Raw genomic sequence first — 25,079 nt, 5'->3', positions numbered from 1 at the left:
CAGACAGACGGAGAGAGACAGACAGACGGAGAGACGGAGAGAGACAGACAGACGGAGAGACAGAGAGAGACAGACAGACGGACAGACGGAGAGAGACAGACAGACGGAGAGAGACAGACGGAGACAGATGGAGAGAGACAGACGGAGACAGAAAGACGGAGGCAGAAAGAGAGAGAGAGAGAGATACAACCCATACTTATGTTTATTTATTTTCCCTTTTGTACTTTAACTATTTGCACATCGTTATAACACTGTACATAGCCATAATATGACATTTGAAATGTTTCTACTCCTTTGAAACTTTTGAGAGTGAAATATTTACTGTTCATTTTTGATTGTTTATTTCACTTTTGTTCATTATCCATTTCACTTGCTTTGGAAATCTAAACATGTGTTTCCCATGCCAATAAAGCCCTTTGAATTTAATTGAGTGAGTGAGTGAGTGAGCTAGAAAGGGAGAGAGAGAGAGATGTACTATCAATATCTGTGGTGCTCAAAATGCAGGTGTAAGAGAGCTCACTTGCTGAAGTTGAAGAGGAGCCTTTCAAACACCAGTACAGGACCTGTGCTGCTGAGAATGGTGAGAGGCTGGCCACCCAGCAGACAGAATATGGCCCCCGTCAGTGCCGTGCCCAGGAAACTCTCCAACACACCCTGAAAGGGGAGAGGGACACAGATAGGCTGGTGAGTCAAAGAAACAGCATACAGATAGAGACACGCAGATGGATATGTTTGTCCCAAATCTATTGAAGGTGTTAGTGGGTGTCCTGCTGGGGTTAAAGGTCAAGGACACAGTAAACAGTGATGGTCACATTCCAACCCACTGTTGTATATGTTTAAACCAAATGGGACTGGACCAGAGAGCGATTGGTGGAGGACTGGCGGCAAGGTCTGGTTCCAAACTACTGTTCTGGTACCCTACCCTCACAAATAAAACGAAGCACATGGTTACATTTTTATCATCTAAAGAAATCCATTTAGTTTCTGTGTATGTATGGGAACTGGGAATTGTCAAGTGTGCAATTGAAGCTAACTACATCATGATATCAATCTGCTGATTCTGCGAGATCTCTATTTCCCCCATCACACAGTTCCAGACACACAGATAGCTGTTATACTGGCCCATCAGGACAGACAGCCCTGTTCAAGTTCACATTGTAACATCATGTGTTTTTACTAGGTGTCATTTACACAGCATATCCAGGCCTGGGTGGGAGATGCAGGATCAGAGCTGCTCTACCTGGAACACTGTGCTCCTGTGGCTTGGACAGCTAAGGCTTCTGGGAAAGGTCAGAGGTCAGTCGAGGGATTCCCTTCCCCTTCTCTCATGCAATCGGGAGGACGGGGGAGGGGGAGACGGGGCAGTGACAAGGCTAGCTGAGTAATCTGGATCTGTGGTTATTTCCAGAGCAGCCAAATCCCCTGAGGCCAGCCCTCCCTGCGCATGCCTTCCTTGGCCAGCCCTCCCTGCGCATGCCTTCCTTGGCCAGCCCTCCCTGTGCATGCCTTCCTTGGCCAGCCCTCCCTGCGCATGCCTTCCTTGGCCAGCCCTCCCTGCGCATGCCTTCCTTGGCCAGCCCTCCCTGCGCATGCCTTCCTTGACCAGCCCTCCCTGCGCATGCCTTCCTTGGCCAGCCCTCCCTGCGCATGCCTTCCTTGGCCAGCCCTCCCTGCGCATGCCTTCCTTGGCCAGCCCTCCCTGCGCATGCCTTCCTTGACCAACACATCCGGGGGGAGGCTGTGCGTGTTTTTACTTTCAGGAGTTCTCCGTAATCACATCACCTGGTCAGATCACATAGCGATAAAATGATATCTTCGCTGTCTGACAAAAACCTCTTATCTCCCAAACAAACTTTTTAGGAAAATTTAAAAAATGGCCATATTTTACAATTAACAACCAACCAAACTTCAGAAGCTAATTTGAATACATTTTGTTGGTCCTAGAGTCTTGAACTGTTCAGAGTACATTTAGGGGAGTTATGTAATTTTAAATCCATGTCAGAAAGGATTAAAGTGCACACTATGTTATAAGGGTGGAGAATCGGGACACAGTCAGGTCTTTGCCATTACTTACATTCACTTCTGCTGTTTTGCTTCTTTCAAATGCTTCTGTTTTGAGAAGAGAAAACAGAAAGAGACTCACCTGCATGTTTTCTGTAGCATCTCCTAGCAACCCTCCGAAGGTGATGGCATTGGTCACGGTGCCCAGGTAGATGAACAAGATGGCGGAAAGCGACTGGATGTGAATGGCGTCGTAGAAATCACTGGCGAAGAACGGCAGCTTTCGCTTGATGTCCAGGATGAGGCCACCACAAAACCTTAACAATGAAAATGTGACAGTTACATTTATGCCACAAAGTCTTTATTATTGGCAAATGATCTAAAGATGTAGCCTTGTAAACAGACGGATCTCTACGATCCCCATGCTGTTTTGGTGAGCGTAGCTATTTGTCTGGTTTACGAGACTACTAAAGATGCTGTTTCATCACAAATCAGTGTCTGCACATAGCATAACTAAAAGGCAACAGTAAATAGTGGCTTGCTTTGGCCACACACCTGAGGTGTTATTTTCTGAAATTCTTTCACCCTGAAAGAAGGGTGAAAGTGACGCACAGTGACGCCGAACCGTTGGTGGTTTACCCAATAACTTACTGGGCATTTGTATATAGCGTGCGAATGTCTTTATTTTCATAGCCTACAGTTTACTCGTTGTTAGTCAGCACCTCTAATAACTATTTTGGGTGTGAGCCAGCTCATGCTTTTCACTGGAATTCTTTAGTAACATGCGTAGTGTTACAGTGTTATAGTAAATCATTTTAACACTGTATTCCAATATCTGTGAGAGTTGAGGCCCTGCTGAGTAACATGTTGGTATCACAGGAGGTTGGTGGCACCTTAATTGAGGAGGATGGGCTTGTGGTAATGGCTGGAGCGGAATAAGCGGAATGGTATCAAATACATGATTTCCATGTGTTAGATGTCATTCCATTTACTCAGTGGCGACCCGTCATGTTTTGAGCCCCACATTTTTTGCGACAATAAATAAATAAAAAATAGATATGTATTAGTTTTTTTTGGGGGGGTGGGGGGCTTGCCTGTTTTGCGTGTTATTTTGGCATTAATACGTGTCACATATCAGTTTGCTTTCTGTGGTGGTGGAGCAGGCCAGCAGAAAATAGGAGCATTGCACCGTGATTAGCTCAGCATTGCACCGTGATTGGCTCAGTGTTCTGTCACTCATGGGGACACTACGTCACCCGCCTTTAGTAAGGGTAGACATCAAGAATGTGAGCCCTCTGGGTCCTGCCATAGACTTAGATTAGAAGTGCCCTTCCAAGAAAGCTCAAGGTCATTGGCCACAGATAAAATGATGAGAAATCACATATCTATAGTAGCTTTGATTGGACTGATCATGTCAACATCTTATTTTCAAAATCTTAGCTAGCAGTCATCATCATAAATCAAGTCAACAATCTACTGGTAAATCCTTTTTAATCCTTGTCATATGAAGAGAAATAATGAAAAGAAATTATAGATAAAACGTATCGGTGCTCATCGGCCATAAACATCACACAACAAGTTGGAAATTGCAAATTCAACAATGAGTTGTTTGGAAGGAATCGGTGACAGGGGCTAACCTGGGAAGTCGGGAATAAAAGCACTCAGACTGAGAAAATGCGTTTTGAACAGTCATCCAACTCGGAACCTTTCTCTTTCTTTGATGACATCATTTTCCAACAAAGGACCGTCGCGCACAACAAGGGGAGTCCAAAAATGGCTTATATGCCGCTGCATAAATGATGTAATATGCCAGGGAGATATGTATACTGTAGCTAAGAAAGTAATACTAAGTGTATGTTGTGTAGTAAGCTGTTAGTCACCCATGTGCCTCACCCTAATTGTCATAGGCGTCGATGAAAGGGGACCAAAGCGCAGCAGGTAAAGTGCTCATCTTCTTTTATTATTTAATAAAATAACAAACGACAATCAACAGTTCTGTAAGGTACACAGAATATACAGAAAGCAACCACCCACAAACCCAAAGGAAAAAACAGGCTGCCTAAGTATGGCTTCCAATCAGAGACAACGAAAGACACCTGCCTCTGATTGGAAACCATACTCGGCCACACATAGAAAATGAACATAGAAAAAGAAAACTAGAACATATTCCCTGGAAACAAACAAACCCCAAAACACACAGAAACAACCTCCCCTGCCACGCCCTGACCATACTACAATCACAAATGACCCCTTTACTGGTCAGGACGTGACACTAATAATCTATTTTCTCCTCTTAATTTCGCCTAACGTTACTGTTCTGACTAGGTGGTGCTGCACATATAACCTGTTTTTCAGAAATATCATCATCTAATATTCTAAGAGGTTTCATTGTCTGCTTATTTTCCCCCTTTATTTATCCTATGGTTCTGACTTCGTGTACAGGGAAAATACTGTAAGAGCAGCCCATGTTCTGCATTCTGTCGCTGTACATTTAAAAAATGCTGATCACATAGTTATATTGACTACATCCGTCGTCGCTTGCTCATTAATGTCTTAATCAAAATTACAGAACGCCTCTTATCCGCTCATCGTTCCCTTATGCCATAGTTAGTACATCTCAATTGTCAGTAGAAACCGCATTTGTTTAAGCAAATCTGCCATATCAGCTATGTTTTTTAAAAAGGCAGGAAACGAGGCTGAAATAGTTGTTTCGCTGCCAGACAAGGCTCTGCTGATAGCCAGGTGTAGCAGTGGTAAGGATCCACTCCATGGTGCTGAAAGAAAGCTCAGCTGTTGGGACAGATTTATGAAGGCCCTAACAGTTTGTGGGCACCATTTGTCACCGTTATAGTGCAATTAATGTATGGTTTAATGCTGTGTAGTGACTTTGCTGGCAATTTTTATTTGAGTTTGCCCCACCAAGATTTACATGCTAAAAACCCCACTGCATTTACTCCATTATTATGAGCCATCCTCCCCTCAGCAGCCTCCACTGGTTGGTATTGGAAACAGTTGAAGACTGCTCTGGTATTCAATACTATGCCATACGCTATGGGCTAGGCTAGTGGTAATGAGCAGTGTCATTCTTACTTTCCAGTGTTCATGAGCTCTTCTCCAACATGTCCATGTCCCCCTCCTCCTCCTTGACCCCCGTCATGTCCCGGCGTGTCCCCGTTCATCTGGGGCCCATCCCCTCCGCCTCCAGCATTATACTGGTTCTTCCTATACAGTCACAAACAGCAGGTTAGCCTACTGACATCGCTCTCCAACACAGTGTTGAAGGTTCATCACGAGCACCCAATATTGACATAATTTTCAAAACTGTCCAAGAAAACATGCACAATTTAATTAATTTTCTGGAACTAGGACAATTTACAGAATTATACAACTGTACTAGGACTAGAGGTGTCAGTGGCAGAGCTGTACCTCTTATCTGAGGAGGGCAGGGATTTGGGGGGTTCTATCCTGATGTCAGGGTCCCACTCCCCAGGAGGTAGGACGATAACCTCATCTAGGAACTCCTCAATGCCTGCCAGCAGGTCCTGTCTATCCTTGGCCTTGTAGGCAATGTCATGGAACACCTGACCCCACACAACCAATCAGAAACCAAGGTAACATCAACACCAGCACACAACCAATCATAAACAATGTTAACATTAACAACAGCTATGTCACTTCCCCACATAACCAATCAAACCCACCGCAGGTCCTGTCTGTCCTTGTCATGGAACACCATACTACAACACAACCAATCAGAAACCATGTTAACATCAACACCAGCCAACAACCAATCATTTTTCACACTTGTCTCTTCCTGATATTGTGAGTAATTGGATCCCAATCATTATAATTATCCCGAATCATAATCACTTCCAGATGGTGTGTTTGTAATCACCATCTATATAAGCCATATGCCATTATACAGTGAGGGAAAAAAGTATTTGATCCCCTGCTGATTTTGTACATTTGCCCACAGACAAAGAAATGATCAGTCTATAATTTTAATGGTAGGTTTATTTGAACAGTGAGAGACAGAATAACAACAAAAAAATCCAGAAAAACACATGTCAAAAATGTTATAAATTGATTTGCATTTTAATGAGGGAAATAAGTATTTGACCCCTCTGCAAAACATGACTTTTCTTGTAGTGACAACTGTCCAAGGGGTGTGTAGACTTTCCCTAGCTACTGTATAAGCACGTTGGACACGGTGGTAACGTACCTCATCAGACATGAGGGTGGCGATAGCTCGTCCGATCTCATGGTAGGACTTGGCTTTGCTTTTGGGCCCCAGCAGCACAAATAGGAACCTAAAAGTAGATGAAGAGAAAAACAGAAGAATGTTCAATAAAAAGCCCAAATTGAGTATAACTGGTGGTCACTAGTGGTTAAACTATATAAATATAGTACCAATCAGCCTCTATGACATAGGAGATATCTATGAGATAGATATGTGGTATATTTGGTGGGTTTGCTAAGTTGGTTGTGGTGGTATCAGTAGGGTACCTGGTAGGGACGGGGACCTCTGTCAAACCTCCCAACATGGCAGCCTGCTGCAGACGGACAAACGCCACGAAGGGCGTGTCCAGGAAGTCCACCCCTCCGACCAGGACGTTAGACGCCTCGGCATCACGTGGAAGCTTCTTCATCAACTTATTCTTCAGCTAGAGAGAGTGGGTGGGACAAAGATGGACAGAGAGAAAGAGGGAGAGAAAGAGAGGAACACGCACAAATATAGAGTGAGACAGAAAAAAGAGAAGGAAAGCAATGAGCGTTGACACACATTCAAAAGAAGCGGTGCTTGAAATGACTGTCCTTATCAAAGTAGTAAGAGAAGAGCAGTAAAGGTACCGTAACAATGGACATTTCACATGCCCCAAAGTTGTACACAGTTGCATGGATGAAATGGGGCAGCTGAGTGCAGCCCGTCCCAGGCACATAGGCATTACATGCTGTATTGTGTGGCAACACCACTGCAGTTCGTAGCTTTTTAGAAACAGATTAAAGCGTCTTTACCACTCTGTGAGTCACTATGACACAAGCAGAATGATTAACAAGACATAATAAAGCCCTTTCTGTTCATTGCTGTTATACACTTGAACCAGTCTACATAATGATATGTAATGAGAATGAGGTAGCAACAAAAAAGATGAACCTCTGTGCAACTGTATACAAAAGAACAGGCCAGGTGAATGCATACGGGCCCTTCACTTTAGGTCAGGGGGAGACAGGGGTCCTAGTAGTTAGAGGTGCGAGCCAGCAACTGTTCGAATCCCGGGTCTGACGGGAAACAAAATCAGATGGGAAGTGAGCTGGAAACTGGAGGGTTGCTGGTATCAAATCCAAGATGTAATTGCCTGCCGATGTGCCCTTGAGCTAGGCACTTAATCCCCACAACAACTAGTCCCCGGCGCCCAGTGTGACAGACCCCTGCTCTAACCTGTATATGTATGTGTGTCTTGGGAGGGGTTGGGATACAGCAGAAGTCAAATTTCAGTTGGAACTTGTACAATTGACAAATAAAGTGATATTAATCTTAATCTCTTAATCTTAATAGACTGCTAAATTAAACCTACGGTCCAAGTGGTACGCTGAGTACTTAGTCACAGTGAAATGCATAAAACTTAAGCAACCAGAGACCTCGGGTGTAAGGAGATGATTAACTAAGCAAGGCCTTGGTGTTTCATCAAAGACCAGATCAATTTGATGAATAGCTACTGTTGTCCGTGTAATTCCAGGAGTTAGTTATTTTGTCTGTGGAGTTTCCACAGGCTTCAGGAGGAGTGGTGACATTGTTACCAAACATTTGAGAGAGAGGGTCAGGGCTCCTACAGGGCTCTTATCGTCGTGTGTGAGGCTCAGACTTTATCAGTAGAGTGAGGCCGTGCTCTGGTTCCCACACACAGACACACACACACACAGTGTCGACTTCTTGACCCTGCATATTGTTACAGCAGGAGCTAAGATTTAGAGTGCCCGGGGCAACAGCAATCGCTTCTTAAAGTTCCCGCTTAGATCTCTCTCTCTCTCTCTCTCTCTCACACACACACACACACACACACACACACACACACACACACACACAGTGTCGACTTCTTGACCCTGCATATTGTTACAGCAGGAGCTAAGATTTAGAGTGCCCGGGGAACAGCAATCGCTTCTTAAAGTTCCCGCTTAGATCTCTCTCTCTCTCTCACACACACACACACACACACACACACACACACACACACACACACACACAGTTATATCCTCACCTGGTCTCTATCTGGTTGGTCAGAAAAGTCGTTGAGGCTGTTGGAGGTCAGGTTCCGATGGGCCGTGGCTGGGCTACCTGTGGGATCAGAGGTCAAGAGCTCAAAGACCAGGCCTGAGAGGGTTCACCAGGGTCGTGTTTATTAGGGAAAAAAACTGAAGAAAAAAATGCTTAAAGCCTTCTGAAACAGAAATGAGTGTTTCTTATTGGACCAGGCAGTCTTTCCCCATTTCAGTCTGTTGTCTTCTTTTCGGTGCCTAATGAACACAACCCAGGGGTCAAACAAAGTCACTGGGATGAAAGGTAGATCGCAACTCCCAGAACAGACAGAGGCCCAGTTAGATTAGACTGGTCTCAGAGAAGGAGAGGAAGAGAAACAGAAAATGAAGAAAAACAGAAACTTCACAAGGCCTAATATAAATGTGGACGGCAGCAAGGACTCAGTTAAGCTTTCGGGCCGATGCCAGCTGCAGTGGATCAGATGTACTGCCTGAAATCTCCCACTGCCGTGCCCTGTCTTTCACTGATCTGATGCCAACTGGTCATTCACTTGCACGGCAGAGCAGAGGGGGCACGGACAGTGTCTTATTAGTAGTCCATGGTGGGGTTGGTGGGAGAGATAGATATTTTTCTTTAGCCTCTTTTAGCCAGCAGTATCAGACTCAGTGAGAAGGCTGGCTTTGCATTGGAGTTGTGATTACCTAAAAAAGTTGGTCAATAGCCGAGTAGCATCTACATTAGCTAATTGGTTGTTTGCTGTTTCTCTGGGCATGAAGGACTGTGACTTAGATGCTGTTTGATGATGCCCTTTTCTTTGTTAACTTAAACAAATGGTGGATTGTGATATCCCATGAGAGTATACCCATGACAGTATTGTTTTCGGTCATCAATGCTCATATCAACAATATGAATGTGGATCGCAAATTGTCTTGGCACAGACTATCGTCAAGGTATGTGTTATACCCTGTTATAAACTCTGTATATGAGTGTTATAACCCACCGTACAAAAGTATCCCAAACTAGGGTGCTATAATGCATTATAGCCTGGCTTAAATGGATCACATGTGCTATAAGTGTTATAACCTGACTTACTGAGGTATCCCATGTGTTATAAATGTGTTCTGACCTAACTTACTAATGTATCCCATGTGTTATAAATGTGTTCTGACCTGACTTACTGAGGTATCCCATGTGTTATAAATGTGTTCTGACCTAACTTACTAATGTTCCCATGTGTTATAAATGTGTTCTGACCTAACTTACTAATGTATCCCATGTATTATAAATGTGTTCTGAGTTGACTTACTGAGGTATCCCATGTGTTATAAATGCAATGTAACCTGACTTACCTTTTATCCCATGTGTTATAAATAAATGCATTATAACCTAACATACCAAGTTATTCCATGTGCTGTAAATGTGTTGACCTGACATATCCTGTTATAAATGCATTATAACCTAACTTACCAAGTTATCCCATGTGTTATAAATGTGTTCTGACCTGATTTACTGACCTATCCCATATGTTATAAATGCATTATAACCTAACTTACCTAGTTATTCTCTGAACCGGTTCTCCTGTATATAGCCCCGCTATTGTTATTTACTGCTGCTCTTTAATTATTTGTTTTTCTTATCTAAATTTTTTTTGTTGGTATTTTCTTAAAACTGCATTGTTGGTTAAGGGCTTGTAAGTAAGCATTTCACTGCTGTAGTCGACGCATGTGACAAATAAAATTTTATTTGATCCCATGTGTTATATATGTATTCTAACCTGACTTACTGACTGACGTATTGCATGTGTTATAAATGTGTTCTGACCTGACTTACTGACGTATCCAATGTGGTATAAATGTATTCTGATCTGATTTACTGACTGATGTATCCAATGTGTTATAAATGTGTTCTGATCTGATTTACTGACTGATGTATCCAATGTGTTCTGTGTTCTGACCTGACTTACTGACCTATCCCATATGTTATAAATGCATTATAACCTAACTTACCTAGTTATCCCATGTGTTATAAACGTGTTCTGACCTGACTTACTGACCTATCCCATATGTTATAAATGCATTATAACCTAACTTACCTAGTTATCCCATGTGTTATAAATGTGTTCTGACCTGACTTACTGACCTATCCCATATGTTATAAATGCATTATAACCTAACTTACCTAGTTATCCCATGTGTTGTAAATGTGTTCTGACCTGACTTACTGACCTATCCCATATGTTATAAATGCATTATAACCTAACTTACCTAGTTATCCCATGTGTTATAAATGTATTCTAACCTGACTTAATGACTGGCGTATCGCAGGTGTTATAAATGTGTTCTGACCTGACTTACTGACTGACGTATCCAATGTGTTATAAATGTGTTCTGACCTGACTTACTGATGTATTGCATGCTGGAGCTTCTTTGGATCTCCTTTATCGGTTCCTCATGGCCAAGCGTGGTTGCATAAGGCACAGACTGGGGTTGGGACTGGGGGTGCAAGTGGGGAAAGGGCTGGGGGTGCTCATTGAGACTGCGTGCTTTAGTGCAGACAGAGAGAGACAGAAAGAGAGAAAGAGAGATGGAGTGACGGAAGAAAGGAAGGAACGAAGAAAGCAGGAAGGCAGGCAGGCAAAAAGTGAAGAGAACACGAGGGAATGTTAATCTGTGCAGGAGAGTGAGAGTACAGATAGAAGACAGAAAACTAGAACAATCTCACACTTCAAACTGCAGTACCATATTATTATTATTATTATTTAATGGCATCCAAGAAGTTATGGTCTTCTAAACAATTAAATCACATGTAGTTGGTAGAGCATGGTGTTTGCAATGGTGTTTGCAACGCCAGGGTTGTGGGTTCGATGACCACAGGGGGCCAATACGTAACAACATTTTTTTTATGAAATGAATTGAAACGTATGCATTCACTACTGTAAGTCGCTCTGGATAAGAGCGTCTGCTAAATGACTAAAATGTAAAAATGTAAAATGATATGCAAGTCGGAATACACTTTGGAGATAGTAGTATTTAGAAGAAGAACAAAAACAAGCATCAACACTCAGGCGTAAAAGAATCTTGCCAGTCACATTGACGTTATTAGTTAAAACTATAGCCACCTAGATATACAGTGGGGGGGAAAAGTATTTGATCCCCTGCTGATTTTGTACGTTTGCCCACTTACAAAGAAATGATCAGTCTATAATTTTAATGGTAGGTTTATTTGAACAGTGAGAGACAGAATAACAACAAAAAAATCCAGAAAAACGCATGTCAAAATGTTATAAAATAATTTGCATTTTAATGAGGGAAATAAGTATTTGACCCCTCTGCAAAACATGACTTAGTACTTTGTGCCAAAAAAACTTGTTGGCAATCACAGAGGTCAGACGTTTCTTGTAGTAGGCCACCAGGTTTGCACACATCTCAGGAGGGATTTTGTCCCACTCCTCATTGCAGATCTTCTCCAAGTCATTAAGGTTTCGAGGCTGACGTTTGGCAACTCGAACCATCAGCTCCCTCCACAGATTTTCTATGGGATTAAGGTCTGGAGACTGGCTAGGCCACTCCAGGACCTTAATGTGCTTCTTCTTGAGCCACTCCTTTGTTGTCTTGGCCTTGTGTTTTGGGTCATTGTCATGCTGGAATACCCATCCACGACCCATTTTCAATGCCCTGGCTGAGAGAAGGATGTTCTCACCCAAGATTTGACGGTACATGGCCCCGTCCATCGTCACTTTGATACGGTGAAGTTGTCCTGTCCCCTTAACAGAAAAACACCCCCAAAGCATAATGTTTCCACCTCCATGTTTGACGGTGGAGATGGTGTTCTTGGGGTCATAGGCAGCATTCCTCCTCCTCCAAACACGGCGAGTTGAGTTGATGCCAAAGAGCTCCATTTTGGTCTCCTCTGACCACAACACTTTCACCAGTTGTCCTCTGAATCATTCAGATGTTCATTGCCAAACTTCAGACGGGCATCATGTATATGTATTCTTGAGCAGGGGGACCTTGCGGGCGCTGCAGGATTTCAGTCCTTCACGGCGTAGTGTGTTACCAATTGTTTTCTTGGTGACTATGGTCCCAGCTGCCTTGAGATCATTGACAAGATCCTCCCGTGTAGTTCTGGGCTGATTCCTCACCGTTCTCATGATCATTGCAACCCCACGAGGTGAGATCTTGCATGGAGCCCCAGGCCGAGGGATATTGACAGTTATTTTGTGTTTCTACCATTTGCGAATAATCACACCAAATGTTGTCACCTTCTCACCAAGCTGCTTGGCGATGGTCTTGTAGCCCATTCCAGCCTTGTGTAGGTCTACAATCTTGTCCCTGACATCCTTGGAGAGCTCTTTGGTCTTGGCCATGGTGGAGAGTTTGGAATCTGATTAATTGATTGCTTCTGTGGACAGGTGTCTTTTTTACAGGTAACAAGCTGCGGTTAGGAGCACTCCCTTTAAGAGTGTGCTCCTAATCTCAGTTCGTTACCTGTATAAAAGACACCTGGGAGCCAGAAATCTTTCTGATTGAGAGAGGGTCAAATACTTATTTCCCTCATTAAAATGCAAATCAATTTATAACATTTTTGACATGCGTTTTTCTGGATATTTTTGTTGTTATTCTGTCTCTCACTGTTCAAATAAACCTACCATTAAAATTATAGACTGATCCTTTCTTTATCAGTGGACAAATGTACAAAATCAGCAAGGGATCAAATACCTTTCCCCCCACTGTATGTACCTGTAACATCTTTACTGCACTCAAATGATGGCATATAAAAGTTGAACATACACTACACCTTATCCTATAGTATTGATGACCCCCAGAGGAAAAAAGATGTGATTGGTAGAATTGATTGGGATAAGATAGGAAGTAGGAGGGAAAAAATAATAATAAAAAAGGCTGCACCAAACTGGCATCTACATTACCGTTCTGGTCTTGGTTGGAAAACAGCCTACTTGCACTGGACACGGTCTTGCCGATGTCAGCAAGTGAGCGCAGGTTGGACTTCTTGGTCTGGTGACGATGTTTCCGTAGCAACGTGTACATGACCTGATCCTTTAGCTCAGGCTTTAGCTGACCGATCTCGATCTGGCTGTCAGTGATCAACTCTGATAGAGGGTGTGGAAACAGGCAGGGGGGAGGATAACAGAGAGACAAAAGGGGATGGAGAGAATGTCAATACTGAGGACACTTGGTTTCAAAGTGCACAGTTTTGGAACGTTCCAATTCTAAAAGTGCTACAGTCAAACAGTGATGTTTTTGCATATCCTGGTGCAGTGAGATACTGAGGCTTATGGGAAGTGTACTTGTCTTACCAACCACCTGTGGTAGAGTGGAGGCCTCCAGGTCCAGCAGGATGGTGCCCTTCTCGATGCAGGTCTTCAGCTCAAACAGACTGTGAAGGGACAAGGTGGCCACATGGGGCTTACTCCAACGCTCTCCTCCCTTCTCCACCTTCTCCTCAAACTTGATCCACCTTGAGCGAGAGAGGAATAGATTGAGACAGAGTGAAAGCATGAGGGGTGTGTGTGTGTGTGTGTGTGTGTGTGTGTGTGTGTGTGTGTGCGCGTGAGAGAGAGAGAGAGAGACCAAGAACGAGAGAGATACAGAAGGAGAGGAAATAATACTCATCATTACAAAGATGCATGTGCACAGCAGGTCCTGCAAGGTACAGTAGGTTACCTCACAATAAAGGTCTGTAGACAAAGCCTTTCATATACTTTCACTGCCAAATACGGGCCGCAGACAAAAGGAGACAAGGAGAGTTTTATTTTCTTTACAAAACAACCGCTCTATGTTATTGGTTCATCACAGGTCATGGAAAATAGCAGCGGATGCGGGATGACGCAATAAAAATACTGGTAAGACTACTTTAAGGGTCCTGAGTAAATCATTTATAAGGCATTTACAATCTGTTTGCTCACCATTTAGTAATCATTACTCCCACATTTGTAAACATTAGTAAGTTAGTTATTCAGACATGTATACTGTATATATTTCCTTAAACATCCTGTTCTGTGTTCTTACTCTTTTATCAGGTACTGCAGGAACGTCTACCAATGGAATGCCCATCTTTTTGGAGAAATTACAGTGGTCACTCAAACATTAATATAAAGTGTTTATAAAGCATAAATAGCACTCACTTTACATTAGGGACTGCAAAAATATTTTACTAATGATTAGTAAATGGTTTATTCATGCGGGAGTAATGATTAATAAATGGTGAACACACAATTTAAACACCTTATAAATGGTTTATTACAGACCCTTAAAATAAAGTGTTAACAAAATACTTTATATACTACATGTACAGAACGGGGGGGGGGACAGAAAGGCCTCAGAGACAGTCAGAAAACAACCTGTCCTGGAAGACATCACATGGGAGGTAATGGAGGTTGTGTTCTGGGTTCTGAGGTTCGAGGTTGTTTTCTGGGTTCTGAGGTTAAGGATATTTATTTATTTTATTTTACCTTTATTTAACTAGGCAAGTCAGTTAAAAACAAATTATTATTTTCATGACGGCCTAGGAACAGTGGGTTAACTGCCTGTTCAGGGGCAGAACGACAGATTTTTACCTTGTCGGTTCAGGGATTCGATCTTGCAAACTCTCGGTTACTAGTCCAACGCTCTAACCACTATGCTACCTGCCGCTGATACAGTGGGGGAAAAAAGTATTTGATCCCCTGCTGATTTTGTACGTTTGCCCACTGATGAAGAAAGGATCAGTCTATAATTTTAATGGTAGGTTTATTTGAACAGTGAGAGACAGAATAACAACAAAAATATCCAGAAAAACGCATGTCAAAAATGTTATAAATTGATTTGCATTTTAATGAGGGAAATAAGTATTTGACCCCCTCTCAATCAGAAAGATTTCTGGCTCCCAGGTGTCTTTTATACAGGTAACGAACTGAGATTAGGAGCACACTCTTAAAGGGAGTGCTCCTAACCGCAGCTTGTTACCTGTAAAAAAGACATGTCCACAGAAGCAATCAATCAATCAGATTCCAAGCTCTCCACCATGGCCAAGACCAAAGAGCTCTCCAAGGATGTCAGGGACAAGATTGTAGACCTACACAAGGCTGGAATGGGCTACAAGACCATCGCCAAGCAGCTTGGTGAGAAGGTGACAACAGTTGGTGGGATTATTCGCAAATGGAAGAAACACAAAAGAACTGTCAATATCCCTCAGCCTGGGGCTCCATGCAAGATCTCACCTCGTGGGGTTGCAATGATCATGAGAACGGTGAGGAATCAGCCCAGAACTACACAGGAGGATCTTGTCAATAATCTCAAGGCAGCTGGGACCATAGTCACCAAGAAAACAATTGGTAACACACTACGCCGTGAAGGACTGAAATCCTGCAGCGCCCGCAAAGTCCCCCTGCTTAAGAATACATATACATGCCCGTCTGAAGTTTGCCAATGAACATCTGAATGATTCAGAGGACAACTGGTGAAAGTGTTGTGGTCAGATGAGACCAAAATGGAGCTCTTTGGCATCAACTCAACTCACTGTGTTTGGAGGAGGAGGAATGCTGCCTATGACCCCAAGAACACCATCTCCACCATCACATGGAGGTGGAAACATTATGCTTTGGAGGTGTTTTTCTGCTAAGGGGACAGGACAACTTCACCGCATCAAAGGGACGATGGACGGGGCCATGTACCGTCAAATCTTGGGTGAGAACCTCCTTCCCTCAGCCAGGGCATTGAAAATGGGTCGTGGATGGGTATTCCAGCATGACAATGACCCAAAACACATGGCCAAGACAACAAAGGAGTGGCTCAAGAAGAAGCACATTAAGGTCTTAGAGTGGCCTAGCCAGTCTCCAGATCTTAACCCCATAGAAAATCTGTGGAGGGAGCTGAAGGTTCGAGTTGCCAAACATCAGCCTCGAAACCTTAATGACTTGGAGAAGATCTGCAAAGAGGAGTGGGACAAAATCCCTCCTGAGATGTGTGCAAACCTGGTGGCCAACTACAAGAAACGTCTGACCTCTGTGATTGCCAACAAGGGTTTTGCCACCAAGTACTAAGTCATGTTTTGCAGAGGTGTCAAATGCTTATTTCCCTCATTAAAATGCAAATCATTTTATAACATTTTTGACATGCGGTTTTCTGGATTTTTTTGTTGTTATTCTGTCTCTCACTGTTCAAATAAACCTACCATTAAAATGATAGACTGATCATTTCTTTGTAAGTGGGCAAACGTACAAAATCAGCAGGGGATCAAATACTTTTTCCCCCCACTGTATGTCCTGGGTTCTGAGGTTAAGGTTATGTCCTGGGTTCTGAGGTTAAGGTTATGTCCTGGGTTCTGAGGTTAAGGTTGTGTTCTGGGTTCTGAGGTTATGTCCTGGGTTCTGAGGTTAAGGTTGTGTTCTGGGTTCAGGGAGGGAACAGAGAGGTGTTTCCTCCAGATAGGAGTGAGCTAGTAGTTCACCAGAGGACACACTACTCCCCTATGCTGACAAACTGACAGTACTTTTGACAGTAATTCAGTCTGAAGGAAGTATGGTTTGAAGGGACTGAAATGCATGCATCAGAAAGGTATAAGTTCAGAATATCATCAGGCAATAATTGAGTATGAACCTCTTTTTCCCCCAGTCCGATTTAGTGTCTGGCCTTTCCACTCTGTTCTATACCTCCGTGATTGGGTCATAATATTTTGTAGCCTAATCTGTAGAAAAGATAGCCACGTTTGTAGGAATAAAACACAAACCGCTGTTTATTTCAACTGCATCTATCTCGATAAAATGTTTAAAAAGAGTTTCTCTCGCAAACCCATTTTAAAATCAGGTGACCCCCACATTGGGTCGCGACCCCTAGTTTGTGAAACACTAATGTACACACACACACACACACACACACACACACACACACACAGTACATGTACACATGCATGCGCATGTAACCGATGTGAAATGGCTAGTTAGTTAGCGGTGGTGCGCGGTAATAGCGTTTCAATTAGTGACGTCACTCACTCTGAGACTTGAAGTAGGGTTTCCCCTTGCGTTGCAAGGGCCGCGGCTTTTGTGGCGCGATGGGTAACCCTGGTTATAATTGGTTCGAGCCCGGGTTGGGGCGAAGAGAGGGACGGAACCTACACTGTTACACGCACACACACACAATCCCCCCTACTCAAGAATACATGTATACACACACACGCTGCTGCCTTACTCCATACGTGAGCCGTTGCCTGGACTATAGCAGAGCACTGAAACGGGAAACATTTCAAGCTGAACTGTGTGTGTGTGTACTGGTGCTTTTGGATTTGAACACGATTTCCCAGAAACGCCAGCTGCATTGGTAGTCGTTTGGTCACAGCTTTGGACTGGTTGCGGGAGACTGAGACCGAACTGGAGATGTGTGGATCGACTCATAACACGCAGTCCCCGCAGTTATAGCCACAGGGCCAGCAAGTTAGGGTCATGAAATATTGTGTGGCTGAATGACGGGTGGGTGGCAGTCAGGTTGAATGAAGAGAAAATACTGTAACGACCCGGTATTGTGTTCTGTGTTTGTGGGTGTGTTATGGTTCTCATGGCTACTAGCAGGGGTTAAATATGTCAGGACAGAGGGAAAGGTTGGGGGGGTATGATGGGTAATCCCGCGGGATTTGGAAATGCATAAATAGGGATTACTGTCTCATCTTCTTTCTTTCTGTTCGGGGCCTTGATCTGTTCCTATGGGAGTGACCCTTAACTCGACATGGTATAATTGTGTACGTTCGGCATTTAGCGGCGTGGGCTGTGGCCTGAACAATAGCCCAGTTTAGGAATAAACCTGTGTTCTGACCTGCACACCTAGAGTCCGTCTGGCGTCAGAAGTGCTTTCGAACTATGGGATCGAGACTAGGCGAGTTAGCTGTTCAGTATAGGCCGGGTTGGCTTTAGCGTGACTCGCATCCACGGTCATGATGCTTGGGGCGAGGCGGAAAATTAAGGAAGAGTCAGACAATGTGTCCGTTGTGGGCTCGGGGGTACCCGGTCGGGAGGGTCGGGCGGCGACTGCCGTAGAAGAGCTGGAGGGCCACATGGCGGGAGTTAAATTGTCAGTCAGCAAGATGGCAGAACTGGCGGGTTTTCCTTCACACCGCTCGAGAGCAGACGTCACGGCGACGGGGATATCGACGTCACCGGGTGCGGAAATGGCGGGGCCTGCTTATGTAAACAGAGATGGCAGCGGCCTATTGCCATTAGCCACGGTAGCGGCTAAACTACCAAAGTTCAATGGACAAGGTAAATGGGAAGTTTTTTTCACTCAATTCGAGTTGTTGGCTAGAGCCGGGAGGTGGTCTGACGAGACGAAAGCGTTACAGCTTGCCCTGAGCCTGGCAGAGGAGGCGTCAGAATGCCTGTTAACGCTAGCCCCGGACGAGAGGGGCGACTACGGTGCGCTAGTGGAGGCATTGGGGGGCCGTTTCGGCAGCGACGCGCAGCCCAAAATGCTGCGGATTGAACTGAGTAACAAAAAGAGACTTCAGGGGGAATCATTAAAGGCGTTGGCAAGTGGTATTCTGAGCCTGACCAGGTGGGCTTATGCAACTATGCCGATTGGGGTGCAAGACGAGCTGGCACGGGACAGTTTTATTAGAGCGCTCTCTTCCACCGAACTGGGTAAGCATGTTCAGATGGCGGACCCACCATCTCTGTGGGCTGCAGTGGAGATAGCCAGGAAGAGCGAGCTGATCTGGGGTGAGGGAGTGAGAGTCGAAGTCGCCAGTCAACCAGAGGTGAGAGCAGCGGTGGCTGGGGTGCCAGGGGTCACGAAACCAGAGTGGGTCGACGAGTTGGGCGGGCTAGTCAAGACTGCTTCGCTTGTCATGGAGAGGGGCTCCAGGCAGCGTCGCAGTGTCAGCTCAACTCCTATTGTCTGCTGGGGTTGTGGCCAGCCTGGCCACATTCAGCGGGAGTGTGGCAGATTCCCCCGTCACCAGGGAAACGACGGCGGGTTCTCGCGCAGGGGGCAGCGCGGACCCACCCCCCCGCCCCCACTGTAAGCAAAAGAGGTACCCAGCAGCGCAGACAAGAGGGTGGGGACCTGCTCCCCCAGGGTGTAGCTGCCGCCGTGTTTCCTAGTCCGGTAGTTGTGGTGGGACGTACCACCGTTGGGGACTTCTGCAATGTCATCATCAAGGTAGAGGGGGTGGAATGTTTGGCCCTGTTCGACACGGGCTCTACAGTAACCCTGGTGAGACCAGACATACTACCTGTTGGGGTGCGGGTGGAGCCGACCCTTGTCCAGCTACGGACTGTCACGGGGGAGCTAGCCCCCATGTTAGGGAAGTGTCAGCTATCTGTGACTGTGGGGTGTCCGGCGTGGGTAGCAGCGGTGCAGGACCCCTGTATACTGGGAATGGACTTTTTGAAAAACTGTGGGGCTCAGTTGGACTTAGCGTCGGGCACTTTGAGGCTGTCGGGGGGGCCCACAGTGGGAATGTCGCCTTCGGGAGGGCCAGCAGGGGGCAGGGCTGTCCCTCCGTCTTCCTCCAAGCTTGCAGAAACTCCACCGGTCATCCCGGCTGCTCCCTTGGTCGTTGTGCCATTCCAGCAGCTGTCTCCGGCGGCGACGGCCTTCACTCCCCATCATGGTGCAAGCACAGGCAGCTCAGTAGCCCAAAACACACTGGCTCCTTCACCCCATCAGCCCGACGGGGGGAAGGAGGAAGCTATCGACGCCATCGAGGCTGTGTGGCTGAAGAACTGTTAGGGTCTGGATGAGAGACAACAGAGACAGTTAAAGCAGCTGCTGTTGGACTTTAAAGATAGCTTCGCTTGGGGGGAAGATGAGGTAGGACAAACGCACCTAGTTCAGCACGAAATAGACACTGGGGACGCCCGACCCATTAAAATTCGGCCCCGTCGTATTCCCCTTGCCAGGAGGGAAGCAGCAGACACAGATATTGTTGACATGTTGCGGGCTGATTTCATTGAGCCATCAGATAGCCCATGGTCCGCGCCGGTCGTCATGGTGCCTAAGAAAGGGGGTAAACTTAGGTTTTGTGTTGACTACAGGGGCCTAAATTCTGTCACCACTAAAGACTCTTATCCCCTACCGAGGATTGATGAGTCGCTAGACCACGTGAGAGGGTCCTCGTGGTTCTCCTCCCTTGATCTGCGCAGTGGCTACTGGCAGGTGCCCCTCTCGCCAGGGGCACGTGAAAAAACGGCCTTCTCCACAGATAGGGGCCATTGGCAGTTCAAGGTGCTGTGCTTCGGGCTCTGTAATGCTCCTGCCACCTTTGAGAGGCTCATGGACAGAGTGCTGGCGGGGGTTCCGAGAGACGAGTGTGTTGTGTACCTAGACGACATATTGGTGCATGGCACATCGTTTGAGGGGGCACTGGGGGCAATTAGGCGAGTGTTGGAGAGGATCTCGGGGGCGGGGCTAAAATTACATCCGGGAAAGTGCCATTTCATGCAAAGGGAGGTGGCGTTCCTGGGGCATCAGCTGGGTGGTGAGGGCATCAGCACGATGCCAGACAAAGTAGAGGCTGTGAGGGGGTGGCCAGTTCCAGGGGGAAAAAAAGAGGTTAAGAGCTTCCTGGGGCTGGCATCCTACTATCGTAGGTTTGTGAAGGGGTTTGCGGGGGTAGCGGCTCCTTTGAACCACCTTCTCAAGGAGGACACTGTTTTTCAGTGGACCGAAGAGCACCAGCGGGCGTTTGAGGCCCTCAAACGTGCCCTGATGGAGGCCCCTGTCCTGGCCTCACCAGACCCGAACCGGCCGTTCATCCTGGACACCGACGCAAGCAATGAGGGTTTGGGGGCTGTGCTGGCTCAGCGTGGTCCTGATGGGGAACACGTAGTAGCTTATTAGAGCAGAACTTTTGATAAGGCTGAAAAACGCTACTGCGTGACAAGGAGAGAGCTTTTGGCTGTCGTGGCAGCAGTACGCCATTTCAAGTACTACCTGGGGGGCCTGCCGTTTGTGGTCCGGACGGATCACTCCGCCCTGCAGTGGCTTCTCTCCTTCAAGGAGCCAGAGGGTCAGATTGCCTGCTGGCTGGAGGAGCTGCAACCCTACGACTTCCAGGTGGAGCACAGAGACGGCCTTCGCCACAGCAATGCAGACGCCTTGTCCCGCCGCCCGTGTGCTGAGGATGGCTGTGGGTACTGCGCCAAACGGCTGGAGCGAGAGAGAGAACTGTGCAGGGAGGAGGGAGTCACCGCCACGGTGAGTCAGCTGAGTGTGACAGAGTGCCGGGAGCTTGAGGCTGTGGACGTTGGGGAGTGGAGGCGTCGCCAGGAGGAGGACGCAGAGCTGCGTCCTGTGCTGCGGTGGGTGGAAGAGAGAAGACGACCGCCGTGGGGGGAAGTAGCCCCTCTATCACCAGTCACCAAGGGACTGTGGGCTAAATTCACAGTCCTTAGAGTGGCTGAGGGAGTGCTCCAGAAGGGGTGGAAAAAGCCAGCGACTGGAGAAATTACGTGGCAGGTAGTGGTGCCCAAAAGGCTGCAGGGGAGCGTGTTACAGCAGCTTCATGGGGGAGTTGGCGCAGGGCATTTTGGGGTCTCCAAAACATTAAAGCGCGTGCGTAAAGGCTTCTATTGGGCCAGGCACAGGAGGGATGTTGAGGACTTTTGTAGGCAGTGCGACGAGTGTGCTGCTAAAAAAGGACCTCCAGGTCAGTCACACGCCCTCCTACAACAATTCCCAGTAGGGGAGCCCATGGAGAGACTGGGGGTAGACATAGTGGGGCCGTTTCCAACCACAGACAGCGGTAACAGGTGGATTCTAACCGCTATGGACTACTTCACCAAGTGGCCGGAGGCTTACGCTCTCCCAGACCAGGAGGCAGAGACAGTAGCTGATGCGTTGGTGGGGGGAATAATCAGTCGGTTTGGGGTGCCACAGTCTATTCACAGCGACCAGGGAGAAACTTCGAGTCACGGGTGTTCTCAGAGTTGTGTAGACGGTTAGGCGCGGAGAAGACGCGCACTACTCCGCTTCACCCCCAGAGTGATGGGCTGGTGGAAAGATTTAGCAGAACATTAGAACAACAGCTGGCCATCGTTACCTCAAAACACCAGAGAGATTGGGACACCCACTTACCGTTTATTCTTATGGCATGTAGGTCGGCTGTTCAAGAATCGACTGCCGGTTAGAAGCGGCTCGCAACTCGAGAACGCAGGGGTGCGCCAAAAGCGCCACTACGACTCGCGCGCTAGGGGGAGGCACTTTGGAGCGGGAGAATGTGTGTGGCTTCACAACCCCACGCGCAAGAAGGGGCGGTGCCCAAAGCTGGACAGTGCATGGGTGGGGCCGTGTCTGGTGATAGAGAGAGTGGGGGAGGTGACGTACCGGGTGGATGTCCCCCCACGGAGCAGGAAGGTGGTGGTCCACCGGGACCGATTGGCACCCTACAGAGGGAGGAAAACGGTAGGAAATGGGAGTGAGGTCTCTGATGTGGGCCCACGGGAACAGTCTAACGAGGGGACTCTAGCGCAACCTGAGCCTGGGATGGGGGCTGCTTCTTCGGAGGGCGCTGGAAATGACATTGGGGCAGATGAGTGTTCTGGGGGTTCACCGGTGAGAGCCACGGGGAGGCCCAAGAGACTGATGCGATCTCCGGGTCGTTTTAAGGATTTTGTTGTGTAACCCTAGGGGCTAGGGTTTAGAAAGGGGGGGGCTATGTAACGACCCGGTATTGTGTTCTGTGTTTGTGGGTGTGTTATGGTTCTCATGGCTACTAGCAGGGGTTAAATATGTCAGGACAGAGGGAAAGGTTGGGGGGGTATGATGGGTAATCCCGCGGGATTTGGAAATGCATAAATAGGGATTACTGTCTCATCTTCTTTCTTTCTGTTCGGGGCCTTGATCTGTTCCTATGGGAGTGACCCTTAACTCGACATGGTATAATTGTGTACGTTCGGCATTTAGCGGCGTGGGCTGTGGCCTGAACAATAGCCCAGTTTAGGAATAAACCTGTGTTCTAACCTGCACACCTAGAGTCCGTCTCTTTTCCCTTTATGACCCAGCCGGGTCATTACAATACATTTAAACGATCATAACTGTATCAGAGAGAGAAAGACAATAGTTGAACAGTTTTGAACAAATTTATTTCAAAAGTAAGGAGAAGCGAGAGAGTGAGAGAGAGTGAGAGACAGCTATATTTACGTTGTATTTTTTTTTAAACTTATACTTAGCTAGCATCGAATGCAGCTGGCTAGTTTAGCCTACTCAAACACCCGCCTCAAACAGAAAAGCATGCTATGTTAGCTAGCTGGCTATCCAACACTGGAACTCTTCCAAGTCAAGGTAAGCTTTTGGTTTTATAAATGTATTGCCACCGGGCCCGCTGGTGTAACTGCTAAATTGCTTGCTGATGACTGTACTGCATGATTGTAGCGGGTTTACAAACGTGTTCGTTCGAGTAGCTATGTTGGCTATGATGTCACAACGATGTAGGCTGTGTGGGGTTAGTGGTCATGATAGGTTTGGGTTGAAAAGGTTTTTTCACCTGGTCAAAGACAGCTGATGTGTTGTCAACAAGTGAAGGGACAAGGTGAGAGAAGTCAGAAGTTTACATACTGTAACGGCTGTCTACGGAAGAAGTGGACCAAAATGCGGCGGAGTTAGGGTTCGTCATTTTTAATGTTACGAACACTATGCAATTCACAAAACAACAAAAACTGACAGCCAACACAGTCCTGTCAGGTGCAACAACAGTGACAAGCACAATTACCCACACCACACAACGGAAACGTAGGCAACTTATGTGTGACTCCCAATCAACCACAACCCTCTACAGCTGTGCTTGATTGGAAGTCACACGGCCAAAATTAAATGAAACAATAAAACACTCACTCCCTTCTGCCACGTCCTGACCCAACTACACCCTCTACTGGTCAGGACGTGACAGTACCCCCCCCCTCAAGGTGCAGACCCCGGGATGCACCTAAAAAGTCCGGCCACCCTGGCAGAACAGGGCAGTCCGGCCACCCTGGCAGAACAGGGCAGTCCGGCCACCCTGGCAGAACAGGGCAGTCCGGCCACTCTGGCAGAACAGGGCAGTCCGGCCACTCTGGCAGAACAGGGCAGTCCGGCCACTCTGGCAGAACAGGGCAGTCCGGCCACTCTGGCAGAACAGGGCAGTCCGCGGCCACTCTGGCAGAACAGGGCAGTCCGGCCACTCTGGCAGAACAGGGCAGTCCGGCCACTCTGGCAGTTCAGGGCAGTCCGGCCACTCTGGCAGTTCAGGGCAGTCCGGCCACTCTGGCAGTTCAGGGCAGTCCGGCCACTCTGGCAGTTCAGGGCAGTCCGGCCACTCCGGCAGTTCAGGCGGGCAGTCCGGCGGCACTCCGGCAGTTCAGGGCAGTCCGGCCACTCCGGCAGGTTCAGGGCAGTCCGGCCACTCCGGCAGTTCAGGGCAGTCCGGCCACTCCGGCAGTTCAGGGCAGTCCGGCCACTCCGGCAGTTCAGGGCAGTCCGGCCACTCCGGCAGTTCAGGGCAGTCCGGCCACTCCGGCAGTTCAGGGCAGTCCGGCCACTCCGGCAGTTCAGGGCAGTCCGGCCACTCCGGCGACTGTTGAGGGCAGTCCGGGCAGCTCCGACGACTGTTGACTGGCGGGCAGCTCCGACGACTGTTGACTGGCGGGCAGCTCCGACGACTGTTGACTGGCGGGCAGCTCCGACGACTGTTGACTGGCGGGCAGCTCCGACGACTGTTGACTGGCGGGCAGCTCCGACGACTGTTGACTGGCGGGCAGCTCCGACGACTGTTGACTGGCGGGCAGCTCCGACGACTGTTGACTGGCGGGCAGCTCCGACGACTGTTGACTGGCGGGCAGCTCCGACGACTGTTGACTGGC

The 25,079-nt window shown here is 47.2% G+C and overlaps 1 protein-coding gene across 3 annotated transcripts in view; it reads right to left on the bottom strand.

Moving 5' to 3' along the window:
- The window catches only part of LOC106569503 (electrogenic sodium bicarbonate cotransporter 1), a 110,271-nt gene that overhangs the window by 42,664 nt on the left and 42,528 nt on the right, over nt 1-25,079 (bottom strand). For all 3 annotated transcript variants that reach the window (XM_082955932.1, XM_082955930.1, XM_014140945.3), the window contains exons 5-13: nt 13,575-13,735; nt 13,185-13,367; nt 8,259-8,335; nt 6,508-6,665; nt 6,224-6,311; nt 5,428-5,582; nt 5,092-5,223; nt 2,144-2,318; nt 521-654 (exon numbers count right to left, since the gene is read on the bottom strand). In XM_082955932.1, the coding sequence (XP_082812058.1) occupies nt 521-654; nt 2,144-2,318; nt 5,092-5,223; nt 5,428-5,582; nt 6,224-6,311; nt 6,508-6,665; nt 8,259-8,335; nt 13,185-13,367; nt 13,575-13,735 (1,263 nt within the window). The remainder of the gene's footprint in view (nt 1-520; nt 655-2,143; nt 2,319-5,091; nt 5,224-5,427; nt 5,583-6,223; nt 6,312-6,507; nt 6,666-8,258; nt 8,336-13,184; nt 13,368-13,574; nt 13,736-25,079) is intronic.

The sequence above is a fragment of the Salmo salar genome, chromosome 01, assembly GCF_965601325.2.
Source record: "Salmo salar chromosome 01, fSalSal1, whole genome shotgun sequence".
In the NCBI taxonomy this organism is placed as follows: Eukaryota; Metazoa; Chordata; class Actinopteri; order Salmoniformes; family Salmonidae; genus Salmo; species Salmo salar.
The sequence above is the reverse complement of the archived record's forward strand: the minus strand, read 5'-3'. Positions and strand labels throughout refer to the sequence as shown.